The 16394-nt window shown below is 42.4% G+C and overlaps 1 protein-coding gene across 1 annotated transcript in view; it reads right to left on the reverse strand.

Annotated features, from left to right (window-relative positions):
• Nucleotides 1-16394, reverse strand: part of APC7 (tetratricopeptide repeat (TPR)-containing protein) — a 134481-nt gene that overhangs the window by 30226 nt on the left and 87861 nt on the right. The window contains exons 8-10 of the mRNA XM_086802520.1: nt 5206-5281; nt 2003-2062; nt 1409-1454 (exon numbers count right to left, since the gene is read on the reverse strand). Of these exons, the coding sequence (XP_086658646.1) occupies nt 1409-1454; nt 2003-2062; nt 5206-5281 (182 nt within the window). The remainder of the gene's footprint in view (nt 1-1408; nt 1455-2002; nt 2063-5205; nt 5282-16394) is intronic.

A 16394-nucleotide genomic window follows, 5' to 3' on the forward strand; every position in this document is an offset into this window, starting at 1 on the left:
ATGCACATGCTATGAGCCTTTCCACACGGTTTGTGAAATCAAACTCTAGGGGGATGAGGAGCCATCAGGTTATCCTTCCCATGGCGCCAGGCTTATTTAACCAAGTAGAGAAGTGTTTTTTTTCACTACCAATAGATAATGATAGTACTTCTTCATTCACAACATAGAGATATTTCATCTCTCCTCTCTCCTAATTCAAGTCTAGTTCCAAAAAGTTAGCTTAACTGACCTAAAAATGGTCAAAAATTGACCAAACTGATTTGGAAAATTCTAGAATCAGTTTGTTTGGTTAAGAGCTCAATTTTTCCTATAAATAGAAGCCTCCCCCTTGTTGAAAAATATATAGTGTTTATGCATCGTTACTCTACTCCACCTAAGCCAAGAACTGTGAATTCATTTAATAATTCACTAGTTTTTGGAGCTTCCCTCTTTCTTCAATCCCCATTAGTGGCTCCATCAACATACTTAACCAATTGATTGGTTGGGGGCCTCTACCATGAACAAAGAATCAAGTAATTTGTAAGGTAAATGGTGAATATTGATTCTTTTCTATAATTTCTCAATGTTTCTCTCTTCTCAACCCCTCTCAAGCTTGAGAAGCTTAATTGGAATGGTTTTTTTTAAATGCTATTGAAGTTAATTGGTGAATAAATCACTAGACCCCACCCATACTCTATGCTACATAATGTTTCTGGAGACCATATGGCTTTCCATCACATCTATCCTAACCAATAGCAATTTGACCCATATCAACCAAAGCTTCCAATTTACTGAATTGGGAAAAGAACTCCATGCTCTATTCGGAGAGAAGTTTGTAAGAAAGTCCATTTTCAGTAGATATCATAAGATTCATTGTAAATATTTCAGCTTTATTTGGTGTCTTCCACAATCGTTCTCTTCTTTTCTTCCTATTTGCTCTATAAATTCAATTTTGTCCTTCAAAGTAGTTTGAAGAATCATTCTTCGGTTGGTGCTATTCCCGCATTGGTATCAAAGCATGGTTTACCTCTATTGTCTCTTGAAGGTGCTAAACCAACTTAGTCAGCCTACTTTTTCTATAAACAGGACCCCTCTCCTGATTGTAGACATCTTCTGCGAGCCTTTTGAAAGCAACCAAGAGAGAGATGATCAGGTTGAGAAACATACTAGATTAGCCCAAACAACAGCAATTAGCACAAATCCATCCAAGGCTTCCAATTCACTAGATCCGGAGAATGGTTTCTTGCTTTATTTAGAGAGAAGTCAAAAAGAATTGTGGCTCTGGTCCCTGTCCCATGAGTCATAAAATTTAGATATGATAAAGTTATCTTAACTACTGAAAAACAAGTCGTGAACATGCGGAGGCTGTTGCATGTGTTGTCAGTTGCACCTATTCTCTATACACTGAAGTCGGGCATTGAGACTGCACCTTTATAGTCATGACATGCTACTGCACATTGCGCTTCAGCATAACGCTGCACAACAATGATCAAAAAAGCTTATTACTTTCATAAATCATTGTGGCAGAAAACAAAATGAAACTTCACATTCGGAAAGTGATTTCTTTCCTGCAAATAAATTCTGTAGAAAAATCAAAGAAATTTTATCCACCACTCCAGTGCACACTGCATATGGCTGGTGGATCTTCCACTAGTGTCTCTAGATACTAGACCTGCAATAAAGCTGTGGCTCAATTTTGCTCAATGGTAGGTATCACAGGCCCTTCACTTACTTTTCTTATTTACTTCTCTCTAGTTTCAAAGCAGACTTTCTTCTTGAGCTAACCTAATAAAGAATTGTTAAATTTCATAGGCATCAGAATGAGCATGGCCCTCAATAGTGAAGTACCTACCCGAAGCTAGCAGCCTACAGCACACAAGCAACCATGCAGGTGAGGCAACATTGACATGTCAGCACCCTAGCCCTCTTGCCAAGTTCATGCACCACCCATGGATTTTCTTCTTTCAAAGAAAACACAACAAAGAATGGCATACTTTTACTCAACATGCAAAGAAATCCTGACCTGCAACCACCGCACTTGATCAAGATGATCACTCGCCAACCTGCTATTTTTGGATTGTCCCTGAGAAAAGCGTGACATGATGTTTAAAAAGATTTATAGAATCCTTCCAAAGAAAACAAGCCATGTCATATGTTGGTAAAAAGTGATGCACATGGTAGATACATATGGGTCCAGTTAGACAAGCAGCCCTGGAATGTACATAGAAATATGCTATAATGCTACTTCCACCTAGAAAAACGGGCATACACAAAAGATCTATCTAGAAGGGAGCCAGTATCCCCACATCATGCACTATTCAAGGACATAGAGATTCCTTACATGAGAGAAAGTAATACTAGTGGGAAATTTCAATGCACCAATACCACAGATGCTAGACTTTTGAGAGAACACGTTCATTCTTCCCACAATGATTCCACATGAGATGGATACAAGCAGATACTCAGATGACCTCCTGATGTGGGTACAACACCTGGTTGGCTTATATTCCATTTTACCCACATCCATGAGGTTATGGAACTAGTATAAAATGAACAACAGCTCAAAAGACATTCAGCTTTTCTTTCTAGAAAGGAAATCGACCTGTCCCTCCCACTTTTCAATGCTGTGAAGAACATGGAAAGCCTACGCATAAATGCTCCCAGATGTAGCTCACCAACTGACAAATCACAAAGATGCTTAGCCCATCAAATCAGCTACCAGGCTATCGACGGACTCAAGGATGCTAAGGTAAAAATCTTGAAGGCCAGGGGCCTTCGATCAGAGTTATCCACTCGTTATTGTAAGACCTTTGCTCTAATCCTAGCCCAACTTTTCAATCAGTGCATTTTTCCAAACTTTATCAGAGAAGAACATCATACCCATAAACAAAGAAAGCGATCCAATGTATCCATATAATTACCAACAATCCTGGTCAGCCATGTCATGGCCATACCTTGATGAGGTGAGTGGGTGGAGCCACAAGGAGTTTCAGCCATGAGTCAAAAAAGCTTTCCCCTAAACTACTCCACACTAGACCATACGTTCACACTCAGCCATCATTGAGGAACTGAAACATAAAGGTAAAAAGCCATAATGCTACATTTGTGGATCTATTAAACCTTGACCATGCCATTAGTTGTCACTGGGTCCATTTTTTTTTTTGGCAATAAAAGAGACTTTCTATTAAGTCTAAACAAAATAACACAGGCATAGGCCTGTAAAAGATTATATCAAGACAAGGTGTGTGTAACCAGTCTGGATTTGATGATTCCAAGAGAGTCCCAAGGGGGTAGTGTAATCGAAAAGGCTGGATCTCGCAACCTCTTAAATAGTAATGAGACTAAGAACTTGAATAGCCATGGAGGAAACCACAACCATCTGATAAATGACGACACAGCACTAGGAATGGGCCAATAACACCCCCCCCCTCTCCTTCCGTGCCCTTCCCTTGAGATTTTTTACTATCCAAAAGAGTATTTAAGTACAAGCTTTGAAAGTACCCCATAGGATTACCTGATTTCCAACTGCAATCTTCAAAAGGAAAAAAGAATGTAAACAATGATGTTGGTGTAGGATACCCCTCTAGGGAAGGACCGGGCAGTTCGCTGGAATCCCCAAGACCCAAACCACAAGGACATTTCCCCAATAGTAACAGGAAACGGCCGTTTCCTAACCAAAAGTTGGGGAAACTCCGTTCCTTGGGATAAGTTGTTTCCGTTTCCATGACTAGAGGTGGGTATGGCAACTCTGGAGGTCTGTACATACCTCTTGGTAAGGGGTTATAACTTATGGTAGGTGGTTTCCTAGTTTCAAGGCATTTCCATCGCAGAGATGTCATCCATTTCTATTGCATGCAACTATGGTTTTCCCACTAGAAGGCATCCAATCCTAGGCCAGAAATCATAGTTGCAGGCGACACAAATGGCAACACAAACGGATGCTAGTTTCAAGATGTTTCCGTTGCGGAGACATCATTCATTTCTGTTGTCGTTTCCATTGCATGCAATTATGGTTTTCCCACTAGGAGGCAACCAATCCTAGGCCAGAAACCATAGTTGCATGCAACGGAAATGGACGATGTCTTCAGAGTGAAAACGGCTCACAATAGCCACACAAACATACATCTCCCTAAGGAAGACAATGTGCCTAGATCCTGCGGATTTGGAAGGACGCCCGATACGGAACCCAGTGGCCATAAGAGTGTATAATATCTCCCAAGGTGATGCACATTGACTGAGTATAGAATGTCTGGATGCTATCAATAGCCTCTACACATTTGGAACTCCAAATCTGCTATGCTGTGATACTGGAAATAATCTCCCAGTAAGAATGCACTGCGCAATGGGATGATACAAATTGTGAAGTTGGGATCTTCCTTAAAGTGCAACTATGTATAACCCCTCTTATGAACCTCGATGGCCCTACCCTGATAGGAATGTACCACACTGGATATACTCTGTCTCTCTTGAAATTGCCAAACTTTGGAAGCATGAAGAAGGGCTGGCTTTATCTTCATTCATGCATCTGACTTTGCATGGAGTAGACAACTGCTAGTATGCCAAAGCGTCGAGATAGGAGTGACATCACATGGCCTCTTCACGCACGCCTTACACTCATCTCACTACCAAAGGCAGCCACATGCCTTACGAATCCAGGAGCTGCATATGGGCATTCGAGATGACATTGAGTAGGTTTGGTAGATATACATCCTTCAGAAAGGAAGCTTCAAACCTCAAACAAAGCCTAGGTGAAAGCACTGAAGGAGACGCTTGAAAAATAACTCAGCACCGGTGAAAAGAACTTGTTTGAGGTGGCCAAAGCACTGCTGTTGTCTTTTAAGAATTGTTTGATAACATGGGCGATTAGCTCACCCTATCATTCCCAAGCAGCTGGATCAAGTGAGAGCACAAAGAAATAACCATCCATGCTACACATGACAGCACACAGACATCTTCTCACCTTCAGAGAGAAGCCGCACATGGTGGAAGACTCCTAAACCTATCTGAAGGTTGTTTTTTTCGTACAAGACCTGCCATGAGGTATGTGCTAACAATAGGCTTAGCGTGCTCATTTGTAGCCATTTCCTTAATTCACTCCATGCGTGCGTGCACGCACACAGGCTTTATCTTCTTGTTCAGAATATATGAATGAAATAATTTATGCACAGCAGATTCTGGATTGAGTTGATGAGCCATAAATACACATGCCCATGATCAGAATTTCACCTGAGGCTGCATCTCTTTATGGGTTATTCCAAGTTCAGCCAGAGCTATGATAGCTTCCATCGCATAAGGGCATTGCCTGCAACATGTGCCATCAATGCCATTGTAAGCAATAACCATAAGAACATTGCATAGAGTAGAGTCACTACCACTCGTAGGAGCAGCTTTCCAAAAATGATAAATATCTCTACATTATCTCATAAGCCACACAGGGATCTCAAAGCGATTGGCCTTGCGGTCTCTCCTCCACCCCCGCCCCCCCAAGGCCCATTGTATGAATCCAGACTGCCCTTAACATGCAGGCAGATTGGCTGCTGATATGCCTGCTAATCAACTGAGGGAAATACAGATTATAAGTTATTTAGGCAGGTCAGCAAAACGAGAATCAAGTAGACAGTCTTCAGCCTCGGGCACTAAAACTATAAACATGGGATCACAGGATCTTCTTTTCCCATACTCCCTCAGGACCTTCCTGCTGCAACCATCAGCTTTTGGATTTACTGGGCATGCCTTGCATTCTGAAATGAGTTTTTTCTTCCGGCCTACCGTTATGGATTTGTATTGGTTTGTTCACTCTTAATAAAAGTCTCTTTTTTCCTACACACACACATACTGATTTTCCTTCCAGCCTACCATTATGGATTTGTACTGGTTTGTTCACTCTTAATAAAAGTCTCTTTTGCTATACAAACACACACACACACTATGTATGCATGTATGTATGTATGTATACATATGTACATTATATATATACATGCATACATGTATATATACATAAATACATATACATGCATACATAGTGTGTGTGTGTGTGTGTGTGTGTGTGTGTGTGTGTGTGTGTGTGTGTACTTTAAGATGAATTTGCGACAATCCCTCCATGACTGCTTACAGTTGGAGGACATTGCTTTTAGCCAGTTCGAAGTGTTTTTCCACTGCTTCATAAGTTCTTTGAAGATTGACTTATCTTGAATCCATCTCCTATATTTTACGTAAGTCATTGTTAATAAAAGCATAGTTTTCACCACACAAAAAAAAGTGTGTGCACGTGTGTGTGAGTGGCTGTCACTTGTATCCATCGTCGCATGTCACTGTCATCGCATTTACCTGCTCGACTCTTAGCTGCTCGTCTACTGGCTGTGGTCTATTTCATCTCTTTCTAAGGCCTTCGCGTGCTGCCCATTTCCTTCTCCTATTGGTCTTCCCCTTCCCGCTTGCTAGCTGTCATATCGCCAGTCTTTGTTCATAGCCAAGCCTCCGCCTCTGTTTAGGCTTCTCTCTATGTGTGTGTGTTTATCATGGAGTCTCCTGATCATGTATATTCAAGAAGAACTAAAAAAGCACCTGATGCTTAAGATCTGAACAGAGAATGAAAGAGACATAACAATTTGGTTGTAGCCAGCCTGAGTGGCCCAGGTCCCCTACTCACGGTGGACTCTCTCTCAGATGACAGTATGTCGAGCCAGGGAGTCTACTCACCAGAACTGCTCAAATACCTACAAAGTGCTAGTGCATAGTGTGAACAAGCCTATGATGAGGAAAGATATACAAGGTGCTCACGTGCAGGTGCTCAGCGAACATGAGTGAACATAGGTGCTCGATGAACATAAGTGAACATAACAGCACAAGTACTGAAATAACAGTGAACTCCAACAACCATGAACAGTAGCAAGAGATGAGAATAGCCAAGCCAAGACAATCTACTATATAATCCCAAGGAAGGCCACTGTCTCCACACACCAACATCTAGACCAGTGGCCAAAGGGAAACCAAGGGATACATAGGGAGTGCACCAAGCTAGACTACCTGTAAGAGAAAACAGTGCAACTACAGAGGAAAACTATAGGGCTAAGTGCTCTAAGGTGTGATACAAAACTCATGATGAAGATGTGATATATCTGCTCTCTGCCAGGTGAGTGGTAGGTGAGTAGCTGACTTCAGTAGTCCATCAAGTAGATATTCTAAGCACATCGCCATCAATGGCCGACTATCTACCCAAGTCCAGGTTGGCATCTCGCCAGCTGTCCCGTGGCCAGCTATCCACCAAGTCACTCCAAGTCACTTCCCCTTTTGCCATGTCATCTGGAGCTGTTCCCACGACAAGGGTGCCGGCTACATTGGTACTCAGCATGTTGATCTGGATGCACAATTTTCGTATGATGTATTGCATAAGGACTTTCAGGCAAATCAGGCTGCGTGGGATAATCCGGCTGTCACCCGCTTGCCTGCTGGCTGCACACGTGTGCATGCTTTGCTTGGCTATTGGTGCTCAGTTCAGTGCATACCCAACCATACAAGACAGCCGTCTGCTGCTCACGGAACCTGCATATCATGATTTTTTTTCTCTACATGTCTAGCTACAAGTCGACAACCTGCAACAATGGTATAGGAGAGAGAACCTAGGGTTTCAATCCAAAAACAAGGACTCCCCAGGACAATTTCACCTACACGCATGCATACAAATCTCCCCCTTCTTTCAGAATCCACATGAACCCTATCCTACCAGCAAAACCTTAAAAACGCACCTACTTGTTGCAGATTTAAAACACAGATGTGGTCCCTACTTCTAGACCACATTGGGAGGCTTATGTTGACATTCAGGGAGCTTTTTGGCAGAAGTTGTGGCACTCGTACAGGGAAACAAAGATTTCCTCTTTTATTTGGCTTTCTCTACTTGCCACCAATCAGTGGAGATCGGTCATTGGCATTAGCCCAACCTATCCAAGATGTGAGGGAGCTTCAGAGATAGTTTACCATTGCTTATGAGGATGAGGAGAGATGCCTACAAGGGCCCGCAAATCAGGTTTGAAGGGAACGACAGAAATGATCATGAGGGTTACCTAGGGAGTGGGTCGGAGGTAGTCATGTTCAAGACATGCCAGAGTCAGGCTACGTACTTCCAGCACAGAGGGTGGACTCTGCATGGAAGATTATTGCTAGCATCACAACATGGCACATCTGGAAGGCTAGATGCATTGAGGCCATGGAGGGCACTTTGGTTTATGATACCCATGGTTGTCACGGTACGAAAATACGATACCGTACGATACGATACCGTACGGGAATTTTTGGTGCGATATGAAATTTTCGGATACCGTACGATAAAATACGGTTTTTATTTTTTACACTTACAACCTATGGAGCTTCAAGCTTGAATGTGAGGGAAGGTTGGGAGGGGAGGAGTCTACAGTGCTTGAGGAACCAAAACATGGATATGTGTCTCTCCCGGTTGGATCTCCTGATTGTCTCCAAAAAAGAACCTAGATGGGTAATGCAATACCAAAGGTCTCCCAATGTAGCGTTTATGACTAAGGGACCGTCCTTGCACAAATACGAGAAGTGCATCTAGGGTGATAAGTTTAGGGACTCCTCTCTAGATCAAAATGGCCATGTCCAAATCTTCTCCCTCATGCATAACTTGAGAATCTAATTGTCTAGCCTACCTATACCAGGGATCCCCAAGTGATGTAGTAAGATTCTCTCATCCTACCAATCAAGTGTACACTACCAGTCTACCTCGCCAAATTTTTTAGGTCTCTCAACAACCCCATATGAAATACTGAGTGGACACGAAAGTTGCGAAGTATTGCGAGCATTTGGGATCTTCGTAAAGCAAGGTTTCTATATTTTTTTTTTGCATTTGGAAAATTTTTTTCCAAGGAAAAAAATATTTGGAAAAAAAAAACCCTTGTACCGTACGATATCGTACGAATTCGTACGATATCGTACCGTACGAACCTGTTCGTACACGTACGAGAAACAACTATGATGATACCCAATGCATTTGCAAGATTTGGTGTGATATTATCTACACACTCATGGCCACTTGGGCTAGGATCAAGGATCTTTGAGGGCCACAGAGAGAAAACGTGGCCAATTTATGAAAAAATGGGATCATGGCATTTTTCTCACTCTATCTCATATGGGGCCTTGCTGGCAGCACAAAGCACCCGATTGGTTGAGATTTCTCCCTTGCTTGGTTTGAAATCTCTCTTTTGTTAAAAAAAAAAATCATACTTTATAGAAGTCTCTTTTCTAAGAAAAAAAAATGCAGATGCGGTGAGACCTAGAGATACTTGGCTTAGGAAACCTTGATAAAAACACGACGACACACAAACCCTACTTTTTCTCGCCTCGTCGATTAGGCAGGCTCTAATACCAACTGTGAGGGACTCCTCCCACGGATCGCCTAATACAAAGGCACCAACAAGATTAGAGAGGGTTCACGTCTACAAACCTCCCCCGAGCCAAGGGCTAAGGTTCCACTCCCACAAGCCAAGCCAATCAACCCTAGCGTCCCATACCACCAGAGCTTGTCCTAAGGGACCCTCGGCAAGACCACCTACGATCTCCCATGTCCATGGCAGGAGCAAGCCTCTTGGTCCAAGTCCAAACCATGATAAATCAATAATAACCAAGACTCACTTAATAGTAGTAGCTAGATATTTGGTAGTAACTACACTGTGGGGTCATGCACTTATGCCATTTGCACTTTTGACCCACTACATTTTTTCCCATGGCCATCCAAATCTAAATGGGCACCTTAACGTTAGCTAGTATATACACAACCTCATTCATAGTTTAGAGTTGCTTGCTCATTTGTACTTTCTCTTTGTACTTGTAGAGAGCTTCATCTCTCTCCTTTGAGCTTGCCAATCTCTCCCACGCTCTACACTCTTGTGTGTTCTTGTCTTTGAGCATTGTGTGTGTCCATTCTGTGTGAGCCAACAATGGTATCAGAGCTTGGCTCTCCATTGCTTGGTTTTATCGTTTTCAATCTTCACAACTTTTCAAGCTTTCCATAGCTAGTTGCTCTCTTACAGATTTCCAGTTCTCTGTACTGCGGAGCTCAGGTGGTTTCATTCAATTTTTTACTTGAAGTTTTCAACCATTGAGTGGAGCACCTTGTGTGCAAACAGTTCACACTTGGTTACAGCAACTAGTTTCAATCAATGCTGGTGCCTTGTGGAGCTCCTCATCTGCAGGTGGTTCTCTATGTAGTGGAGCTTTCAACTGCAGTCCATCAAATCGAGTGCCGGCAGCAGCTTAGGCAGTTTCTCTCACGCTTAACAAGTTGCAGTCGGTGCAGCTCAAGCATGGCCATGTGTGAAAGCCATGCACTTAAATGGTTACTAATAATGGCCATTTTTTGGGGCCGTGACTGTGGACAGCCCATGAGAACCCTTCAAGATTGGGATACTCAACCAAAATAAGGGGCAATTAAGGCCACCTATCTAAAGTAGCTTAAGGGCACACCTTTTGAGGCTGCTTGTGCCAACCCTAGCCCTTTGGATGCCTATATATAGGGCTGAGCAGGGGCCTAAGAGATTACCTTGAGAACCATTAATCTTGTGGGCAGGCACTCTCAACCAAGGGAAATAGTGATTCCAAGCATTCAAGGGCAAGGAGAGAGCAAACGCACCATACAAGAAGGGCGATCAGGTCTTAGGATTGCAGAAGGGCCTTCAACCCATTAATGCACATCATACAGGGGCTTATCTCAGCAAAAATGCAATTCAGGCTGCAGGACAGCACACAGTAGGCCGCCATCTACAGGAGCAAAATGCACGATAGGCTGGTCAGTTTCGGGACAGAAGGGTGGCTACATGCAGTGAGCGAACAGCAAAAGGGCGCCCTAAAGAAGCCCATAAGAGGTCCATAATCAGCCCAAGTTCAGTCAAAATCAAGGCTGTCCCGTGGACAGCAAAACATCATTATTGTACAAATCATTCTCTTGCAATAAAGAAGCAAATACACCAACCAACAGTGAGGCCATTGAGAGGGTTAGATGGGACCCAATATTGTGTCCTTAAGTATCTTCTAAACTCTAATCTCTAGGCATTTTCAGCAAGTGTGATTGCTTCGTTAATTTATATCAAAAACGCTTCCGTACAGATACATGTTACATTAGTATCATAGCATCATGCTTTGACAGAGGAAGGGCTGTAATTTTTTCTCTCATAAGGGCATGGAGATTCATCGCCAAGGACCCCATCATCATCAGCATTTTCACCTCAAGTTTGTGGTTCTTCATTGGAGTTGTGTTTTGCATCTGTACCATAGAGCTCTTGTATGTGCAAGGGGCACTCCGCCAAAGGACCTCTTCCAGCGGCATTGGCATCTCATGGAGATCAGTTTTTGGGCGGCCTTCAATGAGGTCATGGCTACAGGTTCCCTCCCTCTATGCCTTGCTAAGGACCTTATTCATACGATCCCCGGAGAGGGGGCTAACTGCTTCGAGGTGCAACAGTGGTGTCCAATCACCCTCCTTGGGAAAACTCCATGTCAAAGCTATTAAGAGACTAAGGTTATGTAGAAGGGGAAGAGAAGGGTGTGTGAATGGACCTATGGTCTACTAGCTCACCTATTTAAAGGTGGAGCTAGAAGGCAATTTGTATGGAGCAAGAAGCAAGATATTTTCTTGTATTTTGTGAGTCTCTCTCCTCCACATAGTTGATCTAGCATGAACACCACGAAATCTTAACATGGCATCTAGAGTTTTGGTTGATTAGGCCCTTTTGTGGTACTCATGCTAGATCAACTATGTGGAGGAGAGAGACTCACAAAATATAAGAAAATATCTTGCTTATTAAGTTGCTCAAATACAACTAGGCTTCTTGCTCCATACAAATTGCCTTCTAGCTCCACCTTTAAATAGGTGAGCTAGTGGACCATAGGTCCATTCACACACACCCTTCTCTTCCCCTTCTACATAACCTGTCTCTTAATATGTTAAGATTTCGTGGTGCTCATGCTAGATCAACTATGTGGAGGAGAGAGACTCACAAAATACAAGAAAATATCTTGCTTATTAAGTTGCTCAAATACAACTAGGCTTCTTGCTCCATACAAATTGCCTTCTAGCTCCACCTTTAAATAGGTGAGCTAGTGGACCATAGGTCCATTCACACACACACCCTTCTCTTCCCCTTCTACATAACCTTAGTCTCTTAATACCCCCCCCTCAATACCAACTATGAAAGAAAACTGGAATAGGTGGTATTGGACATAGGTTGCCTTTATAAAATTAGGCGTACAAAGTTGGGAATATAGGTTTGATTATATTGAGATTTAAAACAATTTCTCAGTGGAGGAGGCTGATACAAAGTTAACCTCTGACTCTTTGTTAGGACATTTTACTTGATGTGACAAAGCTTGTTCGATATTCGATGAAGTGGTTGCATTTGAAGATTCAGCTCCTCCCTTTGGCCTCTTTTCTTCATCAAGACAAGATTGAATAACTCCTTCAAGGGTGGGATTAGGTATGTTCTTCAGGGTGGTGACTAAGGTGGGGTACACCTTCTTGACTGCTTTTAGCAAAACAGCCACTGCATCATCTTCATCCATTCTCGCATTCACTGATGCAAGTTGAGCCATAAGGCCCTTCAAGTGAGAGATGAAGGCTCCAATGCCGTCTCCCTCTTTGAGTTCCAAGCTGAAAAATTCAATTTTAAGTGAGATCTTGGAATTTTTACCACACGAGCTCCATAGAGCTTATTAAGCTCATCCCATTTCTCCTTTGCAGTCGGAAGCTGGTCCACATGGTGAATGAGAGCCTCATCAAGATGAAGCATGATGATGGCTTGTGTCCTCTCATCATCTTCAATATCTTCAGCCTTAGTTCGATCAATAGCCTTAGTGCCGGAGATGAATGGCCAAAAACCTTTGGACATCATCTTGTACTTGACAAGGACTTGCCAAGTGTGGAAACCCTCTCCTGAGAACTTCTTAATTTGGGTGTTGTCCTTTGACATTGGGTATTGAAGGAGGTTACTAGAGAGTAATGGGCTCATTTATGAAGAAGAAAAAATCAAAAATTTATGATATTTTGGCTTAAGTAGAAAGAGAAAGGCTTATGAGAGTGCAACAACTCTTAATCAAGCCAAGGATGTTGCATAAAAAAGGAGATTAAGATGGTAAATTTTATGGTTTAGCACTTAGGGTTTGTGTCCAACTACTAATTTTGATGGAGATTAGCTTCATTAGTATTAAAGAACACTTTGTTTAGTGATTAAGATCACCATTAGTGTTTAAAAACACGATTAGTGCTTAAGAGCACATTCCTAGCGTCTAATGATACTTGCATTGGTGATTAGATTCACCATTAGTGTTTAAGAACACTCTTAGTGTTTAAAAACACTTTAGAATGACTCCCCTCTGTTGGATTAGTAGTCTTATTAGTGTTAATCAACACTATTAGTACTTATAAGCACACTTTGAAAAGCTTTGTCCACTTGAAAATGATGTTGATGATGGAGCTTGATGAGTATGAGGCTCATGAATACCTCATGGTGTATGGCCACCGCTTCAAACTCAGAAATAGGATTAGCAACAAGCCCTCACAAGCTCACTTAGGTGATTAGAGCAAAGAGGAGAGGATTAGAGCAAGAAAAAACTTGATTTTGAAGCTTTAATGGTGAGCTTCAATGGTTTTCAAGAGGGCAGCCCTGGTTTTTTCACTGTAGCAGACGCGTCGATGCACCGTTAGTATTGAAATTCGAGTTGTATAGTCCTGAGACTGTGGGCTTCAAAAGCCCTAAGCCCACGCGGCTTGTGAGTGATGAGCTGCAGGTGTCGTATTTCTGTACGACATCGACGGCAGCCAGAACATGCGCCGGCAATGCCACGTCAATGTATGAGGCTTTCTGTCGATTGGCCGTACGAACGTGTGCGCCCGGCTGTCCTCTACATTTTCCCTGATGAAAGCTCGGCGAGTTGTTGCCTTCACGAGCTGCTAGAGCTCCTTCACTGGCAGGAGGTTCAACTCCACACAAGAAAAGGTGATAGATTTGACCTGTTCTACACCACAAAAGGGCCTAATCAACCAAAGCTCTGATACCATGTTAAGATTTCGTGGTGCTCATGCTAGATCAACTATGTGGAGAAGGAGCTAGAAGGCAATTTGTAAGGCTCCACATAGTTGATCTAGCATGAGCACCACGAAATCTTAACATGGTATCAAAGCTTTGGTTGATTAGGCCCTTTTGTGGTGTAGAATAGGTCAAATCTATCACCTTTTCTTGTGTGGAGCTGAACCTCCTACCAGTGGAGGAGCTCTAACAGCTCGTGGAGGCAACAACTCGTCGAGCTCTCATCAGGGAAAATGTAGAGGACAGCCGGGCGCACACGTTCGTACGGCCAATCGACAAAAAGCCTCATACATTGACGTGGCATTGCCGGCGCATGTTCTGGCTGCCGTCGATGTCGTACAGAAATACGACACCTGCAGCTCATCACTCACAAGCCGCGTGGGCTTAGGGCTTTTGAAGCCCATAGTCTCAGGACTATACAACTCGAATTTCAATACTAACGGTGCATCGACGCGTCTGCTACAGTGAAAAAACCAGGGCTGCCCTCTTGAAAACCATTGAAGCTTACCATTAAAGCTTCAAAATCAAGTTTTTTCTTGCTCTAATCCTCTCCTCTTTGCTCTAATCACCTAAGTGATCTTGTGAGGGCTTGTTGCTAATCCTATTTCTGAGTTTGAAGCGGTGGCCATACACCATGAGGTATTCATGAGCCTCATACTCATCAAGCTCCATCATCAACATCATTTTCAAGTGGACAAAGCTTTTCAAAGTGTGCTTATAAGTACTAATAGTGTTGATTAACACTAATAAGACTACTAATCCAACAGAGGGGAGTCATTCTAAAGTGTTTTTAAACACTAAGAGTGTTCTTAAACACTAATGGTGAATCTAATCACCAATGCAAGTATCATTAGACGCTAGAAATGTGCTCTTAAGAACTAATCGTGTTTTTAAACACTAATGGTGATCTTAATCACCAAACAAAGTGTTCTTTAATACTAATGAAGCTAATCCCTATCAAAATTAGTGGTTGGGCACAAACCCTAAGTGCTAAACCATAAAATTTACCATCTTAATCTCCTTTTTTATGCAACATCCTTGGCTTCATTAAGAGTTGTTGTACTCTCATAAGCCTTTCTCTTTCTACTTAAGCCAAAATATCATAAATTTTTGGTTTTTTCTTCTTCATAAATCAGCCCATTACTCTCTAGTAACCTCCTTCAATACCCAATGTCAAAGGACAACACCCAAATTAAGAAGTTCTCAAGAGAGGGCTTCCACACTTGGCAAGTCCTTGTCAAGTACAAGATGATGTCCAAAGGTTTTTAGTCATTCATCTCCAGCACTAAGGCTATTGATCGAACTAAGGCTGAAGATATTGAAGATGATGAGAGGGCACAAGCCATCATCATGCTTCATCTTGATGAGGCTCTCATTCACCATGTGGACCAGCTTCCGACTGCAAAGGAGAAATGGGATGAGCTTGATAAGCTCTATGGAGCTCGTGGTAAAAATTCCAAGATCTCACTTAAAATTGAATTTTTCAGCTTGGAACTCAAAGAGGGAGACGGCATTGGAGCCTTCATCTCTCACTTGAAGGGCCTTATGGCTCAACTTGCATCAGTGAATGCGAGAATGGATGAAGATGATGCAGTGGCTGTTTTGCTAAAAGCAGTGTACCCCACCTTAGTCACCACTCTGAAGAACATATCTAATCCCACCCTTAAAGAGTCATTCAATCTTGTCTTGATGAAGAAAAGAGGCCAAAGGGAGGAGTTGAATCTTCAAATGCAACCACTTCATCGAATATCGAACAAGCTTTGTCACATCAAGTGATCAAAGTAAGATGTGCCCATTGCAAAAAGGTGGGTCATTTGGCAAATAATTGTTGGGTCAAATATCCCAACAAAATGAAATGTAACAAGTGTAAACAAACGAGACATGTCACTTCTAAATGTCCTAACAAAGAGTCAGAGGCTAACTTTGTATCAGCCTCTAACTCCACTGAGAAATTGTTTTAAATCTCAATGTAATCACACCTATATTCCCAACCTTGTACGCCTAATGTTATAAAGGCAACCTATGTCCAATACCACCTATTCCAATTTTCTTTCATAGTTGGTATTGAGGGGGGGTATTAAGAGACTAAGATTATGTAGAAGGGGAAGAGAAGGGTGTGTGTGTGAATGGACCTATGATCCACTAGCTCACCTATTTAAAGGTGGAGCTAGAAGGCAATTTGTATGGAGCAAGAAGCCTAGTTGTATTTGAGCAACTTAATAAGCAAGATATTTTCTTGTATTTCGCGAGTCTCTCTCCTCCACATAGTTGACCTAGCATGAGCACCACGAAATCTTAACAAAAGCCAACGGCTGCTGCCTACAA

This window comes from Cibotium barometz, chromosome 9, assembly GCF_041138505.1.
Source record: "Cibotium barometz isolate CiBa-2024 chromosome 9, ASM4113850v1, whole genome shotgun sequence".
Classification (NCBI taxonomy): Eukaryota; Viridiplantae; Streptophyta; class Polypodiopsida; order Cyatheales; family Cibotiaceae; genus Cibotium; species Cibotium barometz.